Genomic DNA, 21,273 nt, shown 5'->3' on the forward strand with positions numbered 1-21,273 from the left:
GCCACTTGACACGACCTTCATCTTACCATCTCTAGTTGCCCTTACTCTTTCACTTTCTGTACTGATGCCTTTGTCTGTTGCTCTTTTAGAGAATTCAGCACAGATATAGGACTTAACCGTAACCTGTGTTCTTACTCTGGAATAGGTAGAGTCTCTCCTGCTGCCTGTATGTTTCTATATATTTTCGTTTTTGGGACTTAAGTCTACCCTGTAATAACTTGGTGGTGCCACAACTTCTGCCAACATCTTGTCAACTGGCATTTGCATTTCTTTACATTTATATACAGTTCGTAGAGCTAGACTGACATTAATTTTTCAGCTCAAGTCCGCTTCTTGAAACAACAAATAGTAATACAAGTAAATGCTGCAATGAGATTTCCTTATTTTTTTCTAAAATTAGAATTCTGTCAAGTTAAGTGAATTGTTAAAGATGGCAAATAGAGTTAATAATAGTCATAAGGCAGTTAGAAATCAGACAACAACCAAACTCTGAATCAGTTACATCTATGGAATTGTTTGGTGCATGTTAGAAGTAACAGAAGTTATTTCTGGCCAATTTTGTTGCATAAAGAATACCAATAAAATCTGTTGTGTTTGTTACCTGAGTTTAGGTTTACTACATTCATGAGAACGAGATCTTTGCTTGTTGTTGTGTTGTGATGTGTAATATCGTAGAATTATGGGGGTTCATTTACTTTTTCAAATTATTGTTCATACATTTTAGTCAATTAACATATAGACTGCATTATTTGGTGCCATACAGTCTAGAGTAGGGTTTCAACTTTATAATGTGTTAAGACAATGACAGCACATTTATTTCTGCCTAATTTTCACAACTGAAAGAAATTAGTATATACAAAACTGTAACTGGGGGAAAATTAAAATATATCAGTGAAGACATTTGGCTGAATGTTAACTTTGAGCATATGCGCTAATTTCAACTGTCTTGATCACTTCTTCAATTTTCTATAAACCATCAGAGTCTTAGAATTCAGCTACCAATAAAATTTCTGAATGTTCGTGCTTTTATTGCCACGCTGTTTTTTGTGTTACTGTTAGAAGCATAAAACTTCTAAGGCCATATACGAGTGTGAGGGGAGTTCATCAACCATGTTTCATTAGTAAAAGGGGAACACTCCTGTTTTTCTATCTATTACTAGCAAAAGGTACTGGTTCATTTGGGCATTCTGACAAAATTGTGGTGTGAATTGATGCAGCCTTTTTCATATCAATTGCCAGAGAGGGATTGGACTGGTGATGTTACTGGGCAGGTATTGTGCTGCTGGAAGAACTCCTAGTTACAAAAATCGGGCCAGCACTCATGGCAGGATTTGTACAGAAAGTACCATTTTTTAAATATTTTTGTTGGCCCTTTAGTAAATATTAATTTTTTTTCTATAAAATATTGGGATTTATCATTTCTTTAATTTCTTAAACATGTAAGACTGTAACACCTAGTAAGTATAATCCTTGACTCAATTAGTGCAACTTCTAAAACATTTTTGGTTATAGAAATAGATTTCATGTCTCTTTGGTGAAGCCTTCTCCAGGTCAATGTAGTTGGTAAATTAGCAAGCAATACACGTTTTGGTATTTTGCTCCAAGTCTCCAAATTTATTTATTTATTTTTTTAAAAAGCATTTTTATGATTTTATCTTTTTCTGTAGTTTAGAGGTTGTTACATTTCAGCCTGGATTTATACTTCACACAGGACATGCTTAGATGAATACAGACAGGGGGGATTACCAGTCTATTTATTTATTTTTTTATGCTAATTTGGATTATAGCATTTGGTAAATAAATAATAGTAATGTTGAACTACTCACCGAGCAATGCAATGACATTTAGTGTTTTTTTTGTAAATTTATTAAAAAAAATTTTTTTTTGAATCTTAAACAAATAAAGATTTGTCACCCTATTATACAAGATATATTGGAGAGACTCAGTGATTTTTACATTTTCTAACTTCCCTGGATGTTGCTGGATTCATAATCGCAACCAACAAAAATGGACAAATAATACCTGTGTATAATGTGTTTGATCAATCATTAACAATTTCTCTGTGTTCTTCTGTGCTGAATTCCTATATCTTTACTGTGTGTATAAGGCAGAATGTGATGTGTGTGTTTCTGCTCTTTTTATTATGTCACTCTGTGAGCATAGAAAATCTGAATTTGCTACTGCAGGCAATAAATGTAAACATTTTGAGCATCGTGCTCCGTGTACTCTAGAGCAGGGGTTCTCAAAGTCAGTCCTGGAGGCCCACTGTGGCTTCAGGTTTTTGTTTTAACCAAGTTCATAATCGGTGACAACAACTGATAACACTGATCTCATTTAATTAGCTGGTATATATATACTGTATATTTTTCTTTTCTCCATTTATTTTACATTCAGAAAAGCACAGCAGCATGACTTTTACATTTAGAAATATTTTTATTTTTGCTATAAATTTAAATGTTTAACTGTCATTTGTTAATTTCATTATGTTTTGCTCTTTCTCTGTTCAGTTTGCTTCCTTCATTGTATCTTAATAATAATTAAAAACAAGCAGAGTGGACACCCAGTCAAACTTCAGTCAATCATGAAAGTCCAACTATTTTAGCATCTGACCCACAAATTAGTAAATAACAGATTAATTAAACAATTAGAGCGCCTAGAGAAGCAGAATGAAAATTAAGATGAAAATATTGTTAAAAAGAAAAAAAATACAGTATTCCCATATAACTGCTTATTACATTTTAAAATACTAGGGGGCTTTGCCCCCTGCTCTCTTCACTCCTGAAAGTGACTTTGTTTGAAGTGTTTGAATATCGTTTCTGTCTCTAAAATCTCCTGTGTATCTGTGCAACTGTGTGACCCAAGCGTGACAGCGTATTTGGATTTCACTTTCACCAAACAACAAATCTTTTAATTCTCGCAGATACGCCTCTTCATTGGGAAGAAACACTACTTTTCCCTGATGGCAACACGAATTAGACGATCTACAAGTCTCCGACTTAAAGTTTAAATCCAAACGATATATTCAATCTCTTTTCGCAGTTCCGTTATTTCACCGAGAAATAATTTCCGATTCACTAATGCGATCTTTACTATCATTTTTTGAGACTTTTGAATTTTCCTACTTTCATTTTCTCTAGCCTGCTCTGCATGTGTCACGCCAACGTTTTTGAATTCTTTACGACATTCTACTTTGTCATCTACTTTTTGTCTTTTTGGCACAGTCTCGTCTCGCGGGATGTGGAAGTGTCTTTCTGAGAGAGTCATGTTTTGTCTCTCCGAACAGATCTAGTCTCGTCTCATCCCAAGGTTGTTTTATATAATAGAGATATATTTTTTAACCAAACTTAGTTTTCTAATTTCTATAATGACAGTTCACTTAATTAGCTCAGGAGCCTAATTAGAAACAGAAGTTGGTTGGAAAAAAAACCTGCAGCCACAGTGGGTCCCCAGGGCTGAGTTTGAGAACCCCTGCTCTAGAGTTTGAAGTTTGTAGAGCCATGCAAAGCCTTGCTTGTCTATTTGAAAGAAAAGTGGAGCTAAACCATAATTGGGCCTTACATGACAGATCATTGGTAACAATACAAGTTTTACAACCATAACTATGAAAAGGCTACTCCTGAATCTGATTTGTTAACTTTTGTTTTGAACAGTTTTTAACCTATCGTATAATGTATTCTTACAATTAAAAATGTTATATTGGCATAGAAAATCTGTTAATTAGTCATCCAGAATGGAAGGTGTCAGTATAGGTGTACAACCACCTAGTGTCACAAACATCAATTTTATTTAATTTGTATCTGCACTGTGTGAGAATTTTGGAGTCCCCACTTGTGACTTTTCCACTTTGTTTTTACGTTAATTTCTGGTCATACTTTTGGAATATTGCTGTTAATTTGTTACTTTTTCTGCGCAGCAGGCAATTAAAAGAGAAGCTATTTCCGTGAAAATGAAAACCCATACATTAGGTGTGCCTAGTATGCCTCCAAATATAATTTGATTATACAAACTAATATCTTATTGAACTAGTTGTAATTTTTTTTTCTTGTATATTATTTAAAAGGTGAAGGGTCAACATTACTTCAGACATTGGGTGTTATGTATTTATCTCCTCAGTTACTGTTTCAGAATGACATTGGAGCAAATTGCAGGACAGCTATTTGTGCTTTCTGGTTTATATCAGCATTTCCTGGAGTGACACCCATCTCATCTACAGCTGTGTCTGTGCTAGAACTCACTTGTTTAAGGACATCAGTGTTGCTTTCTTTCCTTTAATTTGATTATTCTCAATCTCTCAGTACTTTCAGTTGCAGTTTTTTTTCCTCTTAATTTATGTTGCACTCTTGTTTTTTCTTTGTACCTATGAAATAAAGGAAGAAATGTCCATCCATCCATCCTCTTCCGCTTATCCGAGGTTGGGTCGTGGGGGCAGCAGCTTGAGCAGAGATGCCCAGACTTCCCTCTCTCCAGCCACTTCTTCTAGCTCTTCTGGGAGAATCCCAAGGCGTTCCCAGGCTAGCCGTGAGACACAGTCCCTCCAGCGTGTCCTGGGTCTTCCCCGGGGCCTCCTCCCGGTTGGATGTGCCCGGAACACCTCACCAGGGAGGCGTCCAGGAGACATCCTGATCAGATGCCCAAGCCACCTCATCTGACTCCTCTCGATGCGGAGGAGCAGCGGCTCTACTCTGAGCCCCTCCCGGATGACTGAGCTTCTCACCCTATCTTTAAGGGAGAGCCCAGACACCCTGCGGAGGAAACTCATTTCAGCCGCTTGTATTCGCGATCTCGTTTTTTCGGTCACTACCCATCGCTCATGACCATAGGTGAGGGTAGGAACATAGATCGACTGGTAAATTGAGAGCTTTGCCTTACGGCTCAGCTCCTTTTTCATCACAACAGACCGATGCAGAGCCCGCATCACTGGAAGAAATGTAAAGTTCTTTATTGTTTTCAAAATTATTTAATATAAAAATTTTGCTGTTTTCTTTTTCATTTGTTACTGCACTAAATCTATATTTGTTTTGTCATGGTAGAAGGAAGCACTTGAGATATCCATCCATCCATCCATCCATCCATTGTCTCCCGCTTATCCGAGGTCGGGTCGCGGGGGCAGCAGCTTGAGCAGAGATGCCCAGACTTCCCTCTCCCCGGCCACTTCTTCTAGCTCTTCCGGGAGAATCCCAAGGCGTTCCCAGGCCAGTCGAGAGACATAGTCCCTCCAGCGTGTCCTGGGTCTTCCCCGGGGCCTCCTCCCGGTTGGACGTGCCCGGAACACCTCACCAGGGAGGCGTCCAGGAGGCATCCTGATCAGATGCCCGAGCCACCTCATCTGACTCCTCTCGATGCGGAGGAGCAGCGGCTCTACTCTGAGCCCCTCCCGGATGACTGAGCTTCTCACCCTATCTTTAAGGGAGAGCCCAGACACCCTGCGGAGGAAACTCATTTCAGCCGCTTGTATTCGCGATCTCGTTTTTTCGGTCACTACCCATCGCTCATGACCATAGGTGAGGGTAGGAACATAGATCGACTGGTAAATTGAGAGCTTTGCCTTACGGCTCAGCTCCTTTTTCATCACAACAGACCGATGCAGAGCCCGCATCACTGGAAGAAATGTAAAGTTCTTTATTGTTTTCAAAATTATTTAATATAAAAATTTTGCTGTTTTCTTTTTCATTTGTTACTGCACTAAATCTATATTTGTTTTGTCATGGTAGAAGGAAGCACTTGAGATATCCATCCATCCATCCATCCATCCATCCATTGTCTCCCGCTTATCCGAGGTCGGGTCGCGGGGGCAGCAGCTTGAGCAGAGATGCCCAGACTTCCCTCTCCCCGGCCACTTCTTCTAGCTCTTCCGGGAGAATCCCAAGGCGTTCCCAGGCCAGTCGAGAGACATAGTCCCTCCAGCGTGTCCTGGGTCTTCCCCGGGGCCTCCTCCCGGTTGGACGTGCCCGGAACACCTCACCAGGGAGGCGTCCAGGAGGCATCCTGATCAGATGCCCGAGCCACCTCATCTGACTCCTCTCGATGCGGAGGAGCAGCGGCTCTACTCTGAGCCCCTCCCGGATGACTGAGCTTCTCACCCTATCTTTAAGGGAAAGCCCAGACACCCTGCGGAGGAAACTCATTTCAGCCGCTTGTATTCGCGATCTCGTTCTTTCGGTCACCACCCATAGTTCATGACCATAGGTGAGGGTAGGAACATAGATCGACTGGTAAATTGAGAGCTTCGCCTTGCGGCTCAGCTCCTTTTTCACCACGACAGACCGATGCAGCGCCCGCATTACTGCGGATGCCGCACCGATCCGCCTGTCGATCTCACGCTCCATTCTTCCCTCACTCGTGAACAAAATCCCGAGATACTTGAACTCCTCCACTTGAAGCAGGATCTCGCTACCAACCCTGAGAGGGCACTCCACCCTTTTCCGGCTGAGGACCATGGTCTCGGATTTGGAGGTGCTGATTCTCATTCCAGCCGCTTCACACTCGGCTGCGAACCGATCCAGAGAGAGCTGAAGATCACGGCCTGATGAAGCAAACAGGACAACATCATCTGCAAAAAGCAGTGACCCAATCCTGAGCCCACCAAACCGGACCCCCTCAACGCCCTGGCTGCGCCTAGAAATTCTGTCCATAAAAGTTATGAACAGAATCGGTGACAAAGGGCAGCCCTGGCGGAGTCCAACTCTCACTGGAAACGGGTTCGACTTACTGCCGGCAATGCGGACCAAGCTCTGGCACCGATCGTACAGGGACCGAACAGCCCTTATCAGGGGGGCCGGTACCCCATACTCTCGGAGTACCCCCCACAGGATTCCCCGAGGGACACGGTCGAATGCCTTTTCCAAGTCCACAAAACACATGTAGACTGGTTGGGCAAACTCCCATGCACCCTCCAGGACCCTGCTAAGGGTATAGAGCTGGTCCACTGTTCCGCGACCAGGACGAAAACCACACTGTTCCTCCTGAATCCGAGGCTCGACTATCCGACGGACCCTCCTCTCCAGGACCCCTGAATAAACTTTTCCAGGGAGGCTGAGGAGTGTGATCCCTCTGTAGTTGGAACACACCCTCCGGTCCCCCTTCTTAAAGAGGGGGACCACCACCCCAGTCTGCCAATCCAGAGGCACTGTCCCTGATGTCCATGCGATGTTGCAGAGGCGTGTCAACCAAGACAGTCCTACAACATCCAGAGCCTTGAGGAACTCCGGGCGTATCTCATCCACCCCCGGGGCCCTGCCACCAAGGAGTTTTTTGACCACCTCGGTGACCTCAGTCCCAGAGATGGGGGAGCCCACCTCTGAGTCCCCAGGCTCTGCTTCCTCATTGGAAGGCATGTTAATGGGATTGAGGAGGTCTTCGAAGTACTCCCCCCACCGACCCACAACGTCCCGAGTCGAGGTCAGCAGCGCACCATCCCCACCATATACAGTGTTGACACTGCACTGCTTCCCCTTCCTGAGACGCCGGATGGTGGACCAGAATCTCCTCGAAGCCGTCCGAAAGTCGTTCTCCATGGCCTCCCCAAACTCCTCCCACGCCCGAGTTTTTGCCTCAGCAACCACCAAAGCCGCATTCCGCTTGGCCTGCCGGTACCTATCAGCTGCCTCCAGGGTCCCACAGGACAAAAGGGTCCTGTAGGACTCCTTCTTCAGCTTGACGGCATCCTTCACCACCGGTGTCCACCAACGGGTTCGGGGATTGCCGCCACGACAGGCACCGACCACCTTACGGCCACAGCTCCGGTCAGCCGCCTCAACAATAGAGGCACGGAACATGGCCCATTCGGACTCGATGTCCCCCACCTCCCTCGGGACATGGTCGAAGTTCTGCCGGAGGTGGGAGTTGAAGCTACTTCTGACAGGGGGCTCTGCCAGACGTTCCCAGCAGACCCTCACAACACGTTTGGGCCTACCACGCCTGACCGGCATCCTCCCCCACCATCGAAGCCAACTCACCACCAGGTGGTGATCAGTTGACAGCTCCGCCCCTCTCTTCACCTGAGTGTCCAAGACATGTGGCCGCAAGTCAGACGACACGACCACAAAGTCGATCATCGAACTCAGGCCTAGGGTGTCCTGGTGCCAAGTGCACATATGAACACCCCTATGCTTGAACATGGTGTTCGTTATGGACAATCCGTGACGAGCACAGAAGTCCAATAACAAAACACCGCTCGGGTTCAGATCGGGGGGGCCATTCCTCCCAATCACGCCCTTCCAGGTCTCACTGTCATTGCCCACGTGAGCATTGAAGTCTCCCAGCAGAATGAGGGAGTCCCCAGAAGGTATGCCCTCTAGCACCCCCTCCAGGGACTCCAAAAAGGGTGGGTACTCCGAACTGCTGTTCGGTGCATATGCACAAACAACAGTTAGGACCCGTCCCCCCACCCGAAGGCGAAGGGAGGCTACCCTCTCGTCCACCGGGGTAAACCCCAATGTACAGGCTCCAAGTCGGGGGGCAATAAGTATACCCACACCCGCTCGGCGCCTCTCACCGGGGGCAACTCCAGAGTGGTACAGAGTCCAGCCCCTCTCAAGGAGATTGGTTCCAGAGTCCAAGCTGTGCGTCGAGGTGAGTCCGACTATATCTAGCCGGAACCTCTCAACTTCGCACACTAGCTCAGGCTCCTTCCCCATCAGAGAGGTGACATTCCACGTCCCAAGAGCCAGCTTCTGTAGCCGAGGATCGGACCGCCAAGGTCCCCGCCTTCGGCCACCACCCAACTCACACTGCACCCGACCTCCTTGGCCCCTCCCATAGGTGGTGAGCCCATGGGAAGGGGGACCCACGTTGCCTCTGCGGGCTGTGCCCGGCCGAGCCCCATGGGTGCAGGCCCGGCCACCAGGCGCTCGCCATCGAGCCCCACCTCCAGGCCTGGCTCCAGAGTGGGGCCCCGGTGACCCGCGTCCGGGCAAGGGAAAACGGCGTCCAAAGTTTTCATTCATCATAGAAGGTTTGAACCGCTCTTTGTCTCATCCCTCACCTAGGACCAGTTTGCCTTGGGTGGCCCTACCAGGGGCATAAAGCCCCGGACAACAGAGCTCCTAGGATCATTGGGACACGCAAACCCCTCCACCACGATAAGGTGGCGGTTAAAGGAGGGGGCACTTGAGATATGCTCATTGAATTGTGTTCAGCACCAGTGTTTTGTCTTATCAGGTGCACCTAACATGAAAGGTACCACCTAACCTTTTTGTTATTGGGGGAATAACAAGAAATGTCAAAATCAGCTATACCTCTTTATTCTGTAACCTCTTAACTTTTCTCACTGTCTGTATTGTATCCAGCTTATTCAACACTAGTGTCTTCTATAAGCAGACTACTTCGCTGACTGGATCTCTTTTTACTTCCAAACCTTTACATGAACCCAGTTTTACTACTAAAGGAGAGCTTCTCAAAGGTGACCCTTCAAGCCCTTAAGGGATCACAGCTAGATAAGGAGTTTACAATCTAGCTCTCGGCCTCACTAGTAGGAATTCAGACAGAGACATTGAGTTTAGCTTTTACTTTAAATTTTATATTTACCTCAAAACCAATAGCAGCAAATATATGGAAATTAATTAATTATACAACCTGGGTGGATTCGTGTAGCCTTCAATTGGTTCCAGATGATAATTTCAAGATGTCCATTTCCTTAGTTACATATTGTAAATCTTCTGGAAAGTTCTAAAAAGCAACATTTGGCTCAGAGGGAGAATCGTTGAGGGGAGATGGGGTTGGATGGGTGCAACAGCACTCCATTCTCACCCCTTCAGGCTCTATAATGATCTTTCCTCTGTTTCAACTGCATAAACCTTATGATTTTTACTTCCATCATTGTCAAGGTTGACTGTCGTCTTGGTGCTCTGCCAGTGACTGCAAGCGATTGCAGCATTGCTGGTCTGAGGACCTCACTAAACCTTCCAATAGCTGTTTGTGGTGGATGGTGTTTACAAAGTGCAGGGACTTATCAGTGTGAGCTCAAAGGCTAAAAAAGAAAAAAATTACAGTTTTTAGATCTTTTGAAAAGTTCCATATTGCTTGCTGAAATGGGCCATAAGCTCGGTAAGAATGAATCGACCATTCCCACCTTAAGGGCAGAAAGAAGCTGAACTTCATGGAAGTGTTAGTGCTGCTCTTGCTTTTTTAAGTAATCTTGAGAGGATTTAAAGTATACAGGAGTTATACTAATTGCATCTGACCTTTATCAAGTCCTTGTATAAGAGATTTGAGCATCCACTGATATTAGTTTCTGCAGGGGGTCCTGGAACCAATCCCCCTGTGGATACCAAGGGATGACTATATCCCTCTCTTAGCTTCATTTTACCATATACTTTTCGTAAGGTACCTCAGATACAAGTGGTTTTAGCTTCAGAATTATTCTTCATTGTGGAACTGTATCAAATGATTCTCTTAAAACACCTAAGTATAATTTTTCTTTTAACACCTACCTTTTTTGACTGTTCAAAAGAGTATCTTGACAAACCAGACTTTTTTGAACACATGATAGCTATTATTTTCATAGCAGTATATTTGTAATTTATTTTTGTATCATTTCTCAACTAATTTGTTTCATTTCCATGATATTGTAATGTATAGCTTTAAAGCTTACTTTTATCAAAAGATTAATTTGAAATAATCTGCCCAGCAGTGCTAACATCAGGTTAGATTATTTATTTATAAAAGCACATTTAAAATGGAGGTTGCACCAAAGTGCTGTACAAAGTAGCATTAAAATAAACACAATGCAAACAATCATACAGAAGCAAATTAATAAAACCAGTTATAACATCCTACGCAATCCCATCATACACAGTGAAAGGTGGAAGAAAACAACTTTTAAAAACTTCGATAGAGCTTGAAGACTTGATTTGGAAAGGCAGGTCATTCCAAAGCCTAGGAGCAATAGCTGAGAAAGCTCTGTCTCCCTTAGACTTCAGCTGAGATTGTAGAACTACAAGATGTAGTTGTCCAGATGACCTAAATGCTCTCGGTGCCATATAGGGGTGAAGGAGGTCACGGATGTATTTTGGAGCGAGACCATGCAAAGCTTTAAAAACAAACAACATGATTTTAAAATCAATGCGGCACCTCACCAGTAGCCAGTGCACAGAGAGGCTAAAATGGGGGAGATTTGATCCTTTTTTTTCTAGATCCAATTAAAAATCAAGCTGCAGCATTTTGAACCAGCTGAAGGCACAACAGACCAGATTTGGGCAGTTCCACATATAAAGAATTGCAATAATCTATCTGAGATGTAATAAAGGCATGAATGAATGTTTCCAAGTCCTTCTGTGAAAGCGATGATTTCAGTTTAGAAATTTGCCTTAGTTGGTAAAAATTGGACTTTACTACCGTTGAGATTTGATTTTCAAAACTTAGCAACGACACGAAGATGATACCTACAGTGGTGTGAAAAACTATTTGCCCCCTTCCTGATTTCTTATTCTTTTGCATGTTTGTCACACAAAATGTTTCTGATCATCAAACACATTTAACCATTAGTCAAATATAACACAAGTAAACACAAAATGCAGTTTGTAAATGGTGGTTTTTATTATTTAGGGAGAAAAAAAATCCACACCTACATGGCCCTGTGTGAAAAAGTAATTGCCCCCTGAACCTAATAACTGGTTGGGCCACCCTTAGCAGCAATAACTGCAATCAAGCGTTTGCGATAACTTGCAATGAGTCTTTTACAGCGCTCTGGAGGAATTTTGGCCCACTCATCTTTGCAAAATTGTTGTAATTCAGCTTTATTTGAGGGTTTTCTAGCATGAACCGCCTTTTTAAGGTCATGCCATAGCATCTCAATTGGATTCAGGTCAGGACTTTGACTAGGCCACTCCAAAGTCTTCATTTTGTTTTTCTTCAGCCATTCAGAGGTGGATTTACTGGTGTGTTTTGGGTCATTGTCCTGTTGCAGCACCCAAGATCGCTTCAGCTTGAGTTGACGAACAGATGGCCGGACATTCTCCTTCAGGATTTTTTGGTAGACAGTAGAATTCATGGTTCCATCTATCACAGCAAGCCTTCCAGGTCCTGAAGCAGCAAAACAACCCCAGACCATCACACTACCACCACCATATTTTACTGTTGGTATGATGTTCTTTTTCTGAAATGCTGTGTTCCTTTTACGCCAGATGTAACGGGACATTTGCCTTCCAAAAAGTTCAACTTTTGTCTCATCAGTCCACAAGGTATTTTCCCAAAAGTCTTGGCAATCATTGAGATGTTTCTTAGCAAAATTGAGACGAGCCCTAATGTTCTTTTTGCTTAACAGTGGTTTGCGTCTTGGACATCTGCCATGCAGGCCGTTTTTGCCCAGTCTCTTTCTTATGGTGGAGTCGTGAACACTGACCTTAATTGAGGCAAGTGAGGCCTGCAGTTCTTTAGACGTTGTCCTGGGGTCTTTTGTGACCTCTCGGATGAGTCGTCTCTGCGCTCTTGGGGTAATTTTGGTCGGCCGGCCACTCCTGGGAAGGTTCACCATTGTTCCATGTTTTTGCCATTTGTGGATAATGGCTCTCACTGTGGTTCGCTGGAGTCCCAAAGCTTTAGAAATGGCTTTATAACCTTTACCAGACTGATAGATCTCAATTACTTCTGTTCTCATTTGTTCCTGAATTTCTTTGGATCTTGGCATGATGTCTAGCTTTTGAGGTGCTTTTGGTCTACTTCTCTGTGTCAGGCAGCTCCTATTTAAGTGATTTCTTGATTGAAACAGGTGTGGCAGTAATCAGGCCTGGGGGTGGCTACGGAAATTGAACTCAGGTGTGATACACCACAGTTAGGTTATTTTTTAACAAGGGGGCAATTACTTTTTCACATAGGGCCATGTAGATTTGGATTTTTTTTCTCCCTAAATAATAAAAACCATCATTTAAAAACTGCATTTTGTGTTTACTTGTGTTATATTTGACTAATGGTTAAATGTGTTTGATGATCAGAAACATTTTGTGTGACAAACATGCAAAAGAATAAGAAATCAGGAAGGGGGCAAATAGTTTTTCACACCACTGTAGGTTTCTGATATCGTTGAGTCATTGCTGCCAAGGAGCTTAACTGAGTGCTGATTTCAACTGCAGTTGTGGTAGGACCAAAAATAATGACCATTTTTATTTTTGTTTTAATTGTAAGAGATTTTGTGCCATCGAATATTTAATATCCACAAAGAATTCAACAGCTTTTTTTTATGGATGAAGTGATTTCAGGACTGACTTTGAGGTATAGCTGCATATCATCAGCGTAACAATGATAAGCAACATCATGTTTGTGAAAGATGGCCCTCAAGGGGAGAAGATAAAGGGAAATGGAAGGGAAGCCAGAAACAAACCTTGTGGGATGCCTTGTCTAAGAGGAGCTGGCTGAGAGAAGTTCCCATCTATGTTAATAAATGTAGATATACTGTACCTTTTAAGGTAGGACTCGAACCATTTCAATGCACAGCGTTGAATGCCTACTTCATCCTCAAGCCGTTTTAACAGAACCCCATTGTCCACAATGTGTCCACTAAGATCCAATAAGACTAAGATTGCAGAAGAGCCCAAGTCCGAAGTTAATGGAATATCATTTGTCACTTTCAGCAAAGCCGATTAGTAATACTCCATAATTTTGGAAAGAAATGGGAGCTTCGAAATAGGCCTATAAGTTTGAAAGAACTGTAGGATCAAATGTGGGCATCTTCAGCAGAGGCTGTCTGGCATTATACCAGATTTTAGACAATTGTTAATAGCCAAAACAATAGCTCTGAAAGTTTATTTAAATAGGCGTGAGGGTAAGATATCTAATATTTATGCCACTGTTTTTTCACTTCTGTAGGACTTGTCACAATAGTAATAAAAACAGCCTCTGTATTAACTAGAAACAATAATAATCTGCTTATGCTGGTGGCAAGTAGCAGTTTAAATCAGTTTTGGGTCACTCTGCTTTTAGTATCTTTTTTTCCAGTACTGGATCATAGAGAGTGTAAGATTATCACTTGTAACAATTTCATCAAATCAGGAGCGAATTTTAAAAGTCCCTTGTAAATTTATATTGACGCCAAGCCAATTTAGAGTTGCCAATTTATCTGACAGCATGTCCTTGGGCTGTGAAGATAAGCTGCATTCCTTGAGAGGGAGAACATGAAAAATCCACATAAAATATTTTCTGGTTAGAATTGTAAGTGGTGTCTAAATCACTTTGAGGAGAGTCTTAAACACTTTGGATCAGTGCTATCGCAGTTGTGATTTCACTTTTATTTGTATACATTTGTATTAACTGTCTTGTCAGAATTCTTTTATTACCTGTCGAGATTAAAGGATGCTACCTGTTATTTGTCAAATGGTTTGTCTTTTTGATTAATTGTATGCCAGTGCCTATTTTACCTATTAACTATCTGAAAATGATTAAGACATTGTTAGAATTATTTACTTTTCATGGTTATCTTTAGGTGAGATTTTTTTTCTTGATTTAGGATTTACTCATATTACTAGTATTCTGATTTGACTACCTGCTGGGTTGTTGATTGTATGTAGTTTCTGTAATGTACTTTTGATTTGCTAAGTTTCCTTTTAGAATCATTGTTTCCTGTCCCTGCCCAAAGCTAAATGGAGAACTGAAGATTAGTTTACACAATATCATGAGAATGTTTTGGAATCGTCTCTATATAAGACTGGCATTTCATACAAGGAATGAAGATATAGCTGCTTTTACTCCTGCTGCTCTGTCTTTATGTAACCTTGCAGTAAAGAAGAAAATACAGAATATAAAAAAGAAAGCATAATTAAATGTGTTCTTGTTCTGAGCTGCACTTGCACTGTATTTTGGTCATAACATTAAGAATCTTTTAAGTTTTTATTAGGTCTTTCTTTATAGAGTGGATGTGAAATCATTGTTTTAACATGCCGAATTTATTTATTTTTTTTATTTACAGCTTGTAGACATGGTGCGGCAGAGTAAAATTGCTGAACTTCATGCCCTTCACTGTTCTTTTAAGGTAGGGGGTTAATGTCTGTGAAATTAGATTATTTTGAATGTTATTGCATGTCCTCTGGTGTGTTTGTACATGATTAGTACTGTGTGTAATTACTTATGAAGGAAAGAACTTTTTACTTTTATTGCAATATATGGTTTTTGATAAGGCTTTTCCAAAATCCTCCACGTGGTGGTGTTGCATTGCATGATAATGGCAGAATTTACTTATTTTAAGCACAAGCAGATGGAAATTTGCATTACAGAATAGAGGCACCTCAGCTGTTTTCATTTTTTTGGGTGGCTTTGTGCAGAAGGGAAATTTTACAAATTTTATATTTGAAAATGCAGGCTTTCACAGTTTGAAACCATTTTATGCATTTTAAACTAGTCTGTAAATGCAACTTTTATTACTAGAAGTTTACCCAAATCAATATGATGTAAAATTCAGCTAAAATCTTCTAGCATTTGTCCTAAAATGGGAAATATTAGTCATTTTATATTATGTTGGCTGATTTTTCTCACTTTGTCTAATACTACTTAAATATATCCAATAATGGTACATATAACCTGCCCCAAACCACCGCTATATTTATGATTAAATCTGATTGCAAGCTCTTATTAGTACATGCCATGTGTCTAGTTAGACTGTTTGTAGTCGTAGATCTAGGACCCTGTTTCCAGCTGCTTGCTCCAATTTTATTCTGTATCCTCCTGATGTGCCCCACAGAGGTATATTCATACAAGTAAACTTTCACTCATGTGTATTGCAGCATGTGAAGAGCACTCAATAAATGAGTTATAGTCATTTTTTCTCAATGTAATAATGTTATGCATTATTTTGGTTATTTTTTCTATCATTTCTATTTCACAAGATTTTAATTAAATAAATAATTGTGCAAAATTATGAATGTAAAATTTTATTTTTCTTTTCTATGAGAATGATCTTTGATACTCCATTGATCCAAGTGGGAAATCACAGAAAAAAGGTTGCTGTAATAGCCTGCCTGTTTAAAAAAAATTACCATGGTTAGTCTAGTCAGAAAAACATCGCATAACACTTTCCTCATTTGTTGTAAATTGCAGACGGCAATATGAAACAAGTTAGAATATGTATGCATGGTTCAACATCGTGCGTTCAGAGTGTTGAAATGTCCCACGTTTCAACAAGCTCAGTCCACTGTGAACCAAGTTGTTTCAGACAGACAGACAGTCAGTCAGTCAGTCAGACTTGGCATTCACAGTAGGTGTTGTTTGCATTACATGTGAACGCACGTAAAAACAACTTCTACCACATCTGTAAGTACTTTTGTATTGAACCTTCATAGGTTTGACCTCAATACGGTTTAAAAATGAAAAAAAAAAAATTTCCTGCTTTGATTTTTTTTTTTTTTTGGTATTAAGTTAATATGGTTTCTCTTAGCAAAGTTTTTGATTGTGGTTAGAATGGTTGATCATATTTATTTTTGACTGTCTGTAATTTTTCTTTGATCCAGCTTCAGGGGGACTGTTTTAACTCAATTTCTCCAGTTGATTCTGGACAGGGACTTAATGTGAAATCAAAAGAATTCTCTACTGATGAAATCACAACAGGTAATTTTCTCACATTTACTGATTAACACTCTAAATTATCTTAACGTTTATTTTGTCGTAGTGAGTGATGATACTGCAGACATTATATAGTTAACAGAAAACATAATCAAATTATTCAGTAAAGTCTTGTATCGAGAGTGTAATGGTAATTTTGCAGATACAGTAACAGCCTGTTCTATTTTTTTTTTCCTTTTAAATACACATCCTAATATTTTTTTTCCATTTGCAATTCCATACTGTAGGGTTCCTCAGGATTGGCTAAGGAACTTAATCTGTAGTATATCAAATGCTAGTCTCTTTATTCACATGAAAAGTGCAGTTAGGATATCTAAAACTGCAAAGCAAAGAAGCTCTTTTCTTCTCAGTGAAGAATTTAGTAAACAAAAATATTTTTATTAGGTAGGACATGTTTCGCAACTTTTCACTCCATTGTCTAAACTTTACCTTTTTGAGTCCTGACCTTACCCTGTAAAGTTTTTGTATGTAGGAGCTGCAATTTGTCTGTTCGTTGAATGAATGCTAGATAACATGGATTAAGCATAAGAACTGTTGAGACTGCAATTTGACGCTTTCTTGTTGTGTCCCATCTTTGCATCGGTGATATCTATGTTCTGTCCATATTATTCCACATGATAAAATAATACTTGGCTTAGATTGTTTTTTGTTGGAGTTTCAAGTTATCTCTGACTTTATGAAAACACACCCACTCATGATGCTTATCAGCATGTTGGTTCATTGCTACATAATCTTAGTATTTTTTCAGTGTCAGAGGAATTAGCTGGAAATCTGAAATAGTACAAATTTTTATCCTAAGTGGGGATAACCACTAGTGTGGAGAACACAGAATGTAATTCTGGAGTAATGTCTTCTACTGTGGACCAGCCCTAAAAAAAAAAAAAAAAATCTAGAGACATTTAAGAGGTCATGCCTTCATTGCTGTACCTTTTTTTTTTTTTTTTTTATTATTACTCTAGTTTCAGTCCATGAATGAATATCATTCCCTGTTCAGATACAGGTTATGGAGAGGAGAGCTGCTTCTAGGAGCTTCACATTTTCAAAGACACTTTCAATGAATTTCTCTCTTCTACTAGTTTGTGACATTAAAGTTAGTTTTAATTTTTTTTTTGTTAAGAAAATGTTGGTGCTTTATTATAGAAAGTGGAGAAAACACTATGGTGACTTCATGTTTATTTATGGTATTACCATAATGGTTTCTGAAGAATTTCCATTTCTTAACAAATACCATTGTTGAAGTAGTTCTACTTATCTAATCAAGAAAGAACTAAGCCATTTCATCAGGCACACTGTTTTACGGAAGCATCCATATTACTAAACGAGAATGGTAAACCGGATGGACGCAGGGACATCCGGACATGGGCCGTGGACGCAAAAGACGTACTGCGCAGGCGCCCCCACAAAACCCCCCTTCCAAGCAACGGAAACCGGATGGAAAGCAATGTAAAATAAGAAATGAGGCGCCCATAGCACACAGAAAAAAGGAGTCAGATGCCGGCGCCACACACAGCGCCGCACAAAGCCCATGGCACACGAAACGGAACACACACAAAGAAGAGAATTGAGACCCACGACACACAAAGCCCCCCTCCAGTAACTGAAATAAGAAATGAGGCGACGCGCCCCTAGAACACCAAAAAGAAAGGAGTCGGACGCAAGCGCCACATAGCACACGAAACGGTACGCACACAAAGAAGAGGATTCAGACCCACGACACATAAACACCCCCTCCACTAACAGAGATGAAAAAAAAGTGAGGCAACGCGCCCCTAGCACACAAAAAAGACGCGAGCGCCACACAAACCCATTGGACACGAAACAGGACAGACTACGGACATAGCACACGAAACATACACAAAAAGGAGGATTTGGACCCACGACCACACTAACATAAATAAGAAATGAGACACAAAGCCCCATTACTGAACGAACCGTCCGTATTAAACATACGTCATCTGAACACATTCAAATTATGCAGCATAGGTCGATCTCATTACACTGATGCACTATTAACCGTTCAACCACAGAAAAGGCTCCATATTAACAGTGAGTGCGATCCTCCTTATTACTTATCCATATTTCTAACGCTGAAGAACAAACAAGTCATGAATTCACAATCTCGGGTACAAAACGATACGGCTCGAGTGACAGGACCAAACACACGAACCCGCATGAAAAAAAACAATACGCGTCGGTGCCTACAACGCGCTTCTGAAACCCCGGAAGAAAAAATGTCTCGGCTCCAAAAATGCAAGGCTCAACTAACACAGTTACAGAAACGAGCGCAGATGGACAGACACAATGAACGTAGACGCATGCAGTGCGCGTCTCAAAGTGCTGCATCGAAACAGGCACAGGTTCAAAACGAAACACCTCGAGTCTCAGAGATACAAAAACAGCAGCGAAGGGACAAAATAAATAAACGCAGACGTCTACAACGCGCATCTGAAATGCCGGAAAACAAGCAGGCAAGGCTCCAAAAAGACAAAGCTCGACTAACCGACATACAAAAACGGGCAAGGCTCAATACAAACAATGAACGCCGTAAACTGCAACGGGCTTCTCACACAGCACAGGCAAATCGATTACAGCTCCAGAATAGCACGTCCCAAATCCTGCACATACAACGACGCGCCTCTCAAACGGCACAGACAAAAGATACACGTCAAGGACATCAATGACAGACATCTGCTAAACGATTGCGCCAGTTAGCTGACAACGCCTTCAATAATGAGTCCACTATTCATGAAAATTCATTGGGATTAATGAATGTCATTTGCAATCATTGTCATTCACTTAACTTCCCTGAAGAAACAACTGGCAATACAAGTAATAAATTTACACGTTGTTGTCAAAAGGGTCAAATTAGACTGCCTCCTTTACATTCATATCCTGCATATCTACAGAAGCTTCTAACTAACGAAGTACTTGAAAGTAAAAACTTTATGAACTGCATTAGATCCTACAATAGTTCATTTGCTTTTGCATCTAATGGCATCCAGTCACTTACTCAACACCATTGATAAACTTCTACAAACGTTGATGAATAATAATATTCCCTTTGGAGGAAAGGTACTTTTATTAGGAGGAGATTTTACACAGTGCTTAGCTATTGTTCCACATGCCATGCGCTCGGCTATTCTTCAGTCCACCTTAAAATACGCAGACAATTGGCATTGCTTTCAAAAGAGTTATGGACATATTTGGAACAGCAATCTCATTACACCAAATACCCCTTTTAATACAACGAACTATATTATGTCCAAAAAATATTAATGTTGATCACATTAATAACCAGGTCATTTCATTACTTCCTGAAGAGTCACAGCTCTTTCTAAGCTCTGACAAAGTTGACTCTGATGACGACAATGACCATCTTAATTTCCCCTTAGAATATTTGAGCACTATTAACCCAGCCGGATTACCACAACACAATCTTAGCCTTAAAAACGGAACAATAATCATGCTATTAAGAAACCTTAACACTAAACAGGGTTTATGCAATGGTACACGTTTAGTCGTCAATACCATGCCACACAATGTTATTGAAGCAAAACTTCTTACAGGATCACATGCTAACAATACTGTTCTAATTCCTACAATTGACCTTACAAGTTCTGACCTGGAATTACCTTTTACACTTAAATGGCGACAGTTCCCCATTAAACCTGCCTTTGCCATGACCATCAACACATCACAAGGACAAACCATGGACAAAGTTGGCATCTACCTCTCTGAGCCCGTTTTTGGACATGGACAACTTTATTTGCTTCCTATATGCGTCATCTACACCTTCACACTATGCTATATCTAATTCATACATCACGCTCTTTGTAATTTCACAACACCAGGGGTTGGCGAGCGAAGCGAGCAGGGGGTGGAGCCCCCTAGTCAATAACTAATTGTCTTTTAATTTGGTCAGAAAACGTAAGTCTGTTGTCCACGATTGTTTGTTCCATCATCCAGACAAATGCAGTCTCCACTTTCTAAAAACTAGCAGCATAAATTTCTGTGGTTCAAAATATTTTTTTCAGAAACAACTGTTGTTTAGTTTCAGCTATTTCCATGTTTGGAAATGTTATATAAATGCTGTCACGTTTAAAGGATGAGTTGAGGCTAATCTTAAAGCCTGCATTTTTTAATTCTAACATGTAGTAAAGAGAGACAAACCTGGCCATAGGAAAAAGTATGGGTGTCCTGTAGGGTTGTGTTATATTACTAATACTTCTTTTGACACTAGGGCTGGGTATCAGCACTGATGTCCAGATTTTATTCTGATTCACAATGACCTGATTTGATGTGAATTTTTATCTTGACTGAATTGCATGCACTGATATATTTGAAGTGGTGGCTTTTTATATATTACTTAACCATGCATAGAAAACATTAATATAATGTGACACATTTCAGTAACACTTTAATTGAAATCTCACAGCACTGCACTCTTTCAGAATTCACCTTAATTCAACATGCGTTTCGCCACATCAGTGTCCACACATACAGCATTATAGGGGGCTCCTTGTTTTCATACAATGCAAAGGCATCTACTTTGTAAAACTTCTATATAATCTTTTGAATAATATTATTGTAAAATAATCAAATATTGCTTCTTAAATAATAAATGACATTCAATCCTATTCATGTGTTATGAATCTCCATGTAGACACACTTCAACTAAACTGTTAGCCAAATGTGTTCCCCTATTGGGCAATTAAAATAATCTTGAATTAG

At 40.9% G+C, this 21,273-nt stretch overlaps 1 protein-coding gene across 3 annotated transcripts in view; it reads left to right on the forward strand.

Annotated features, from left to right (window-relative positions):
* Window positions 1-21,273, forward strand: part of mknk1 (MAPK interacting serine/threonine kinase 1) — a 73,317-nt gene that overhangs the window by 1,745 nt on the left and 50,299 nt on the right. The window contains exons 2-3 of one of the 3 annotated variants that reach the window (XM_028811471.2): window positions 14,897-14,959; window positions 16,431-16,527. In XM_028811471.2, coding sequence (XP_028667304.1) covers window positions 14,897-14,959; window positions 16,431-16,527 — 160 coding nt within the window. Of the gene's footprint in view, window positions 1-14,896; window positions 14,960-16,430; window positions 16,528-17,511; window positions 17,633-21,273 lie in introns of those variants that run through there. The other 2 variants (XM_051932804.1, XM_028811472.2) reach the window with 2 other exon arrangements.

This window comes from Erpetoichthys calabaricus, chromosome 10 (genome assembly GCF_900747795.2).
Source record: "Erpetoichthys calabaricus chromosome 10, fErpCal1.3, whole genome shotgun sequence".
NCBI lineage: Eukaryota > Metazoa > Chordata > Cladistia > Polypteriformes > Polypteridae > Erpetoichthys > Erpetoichthys calabaricus.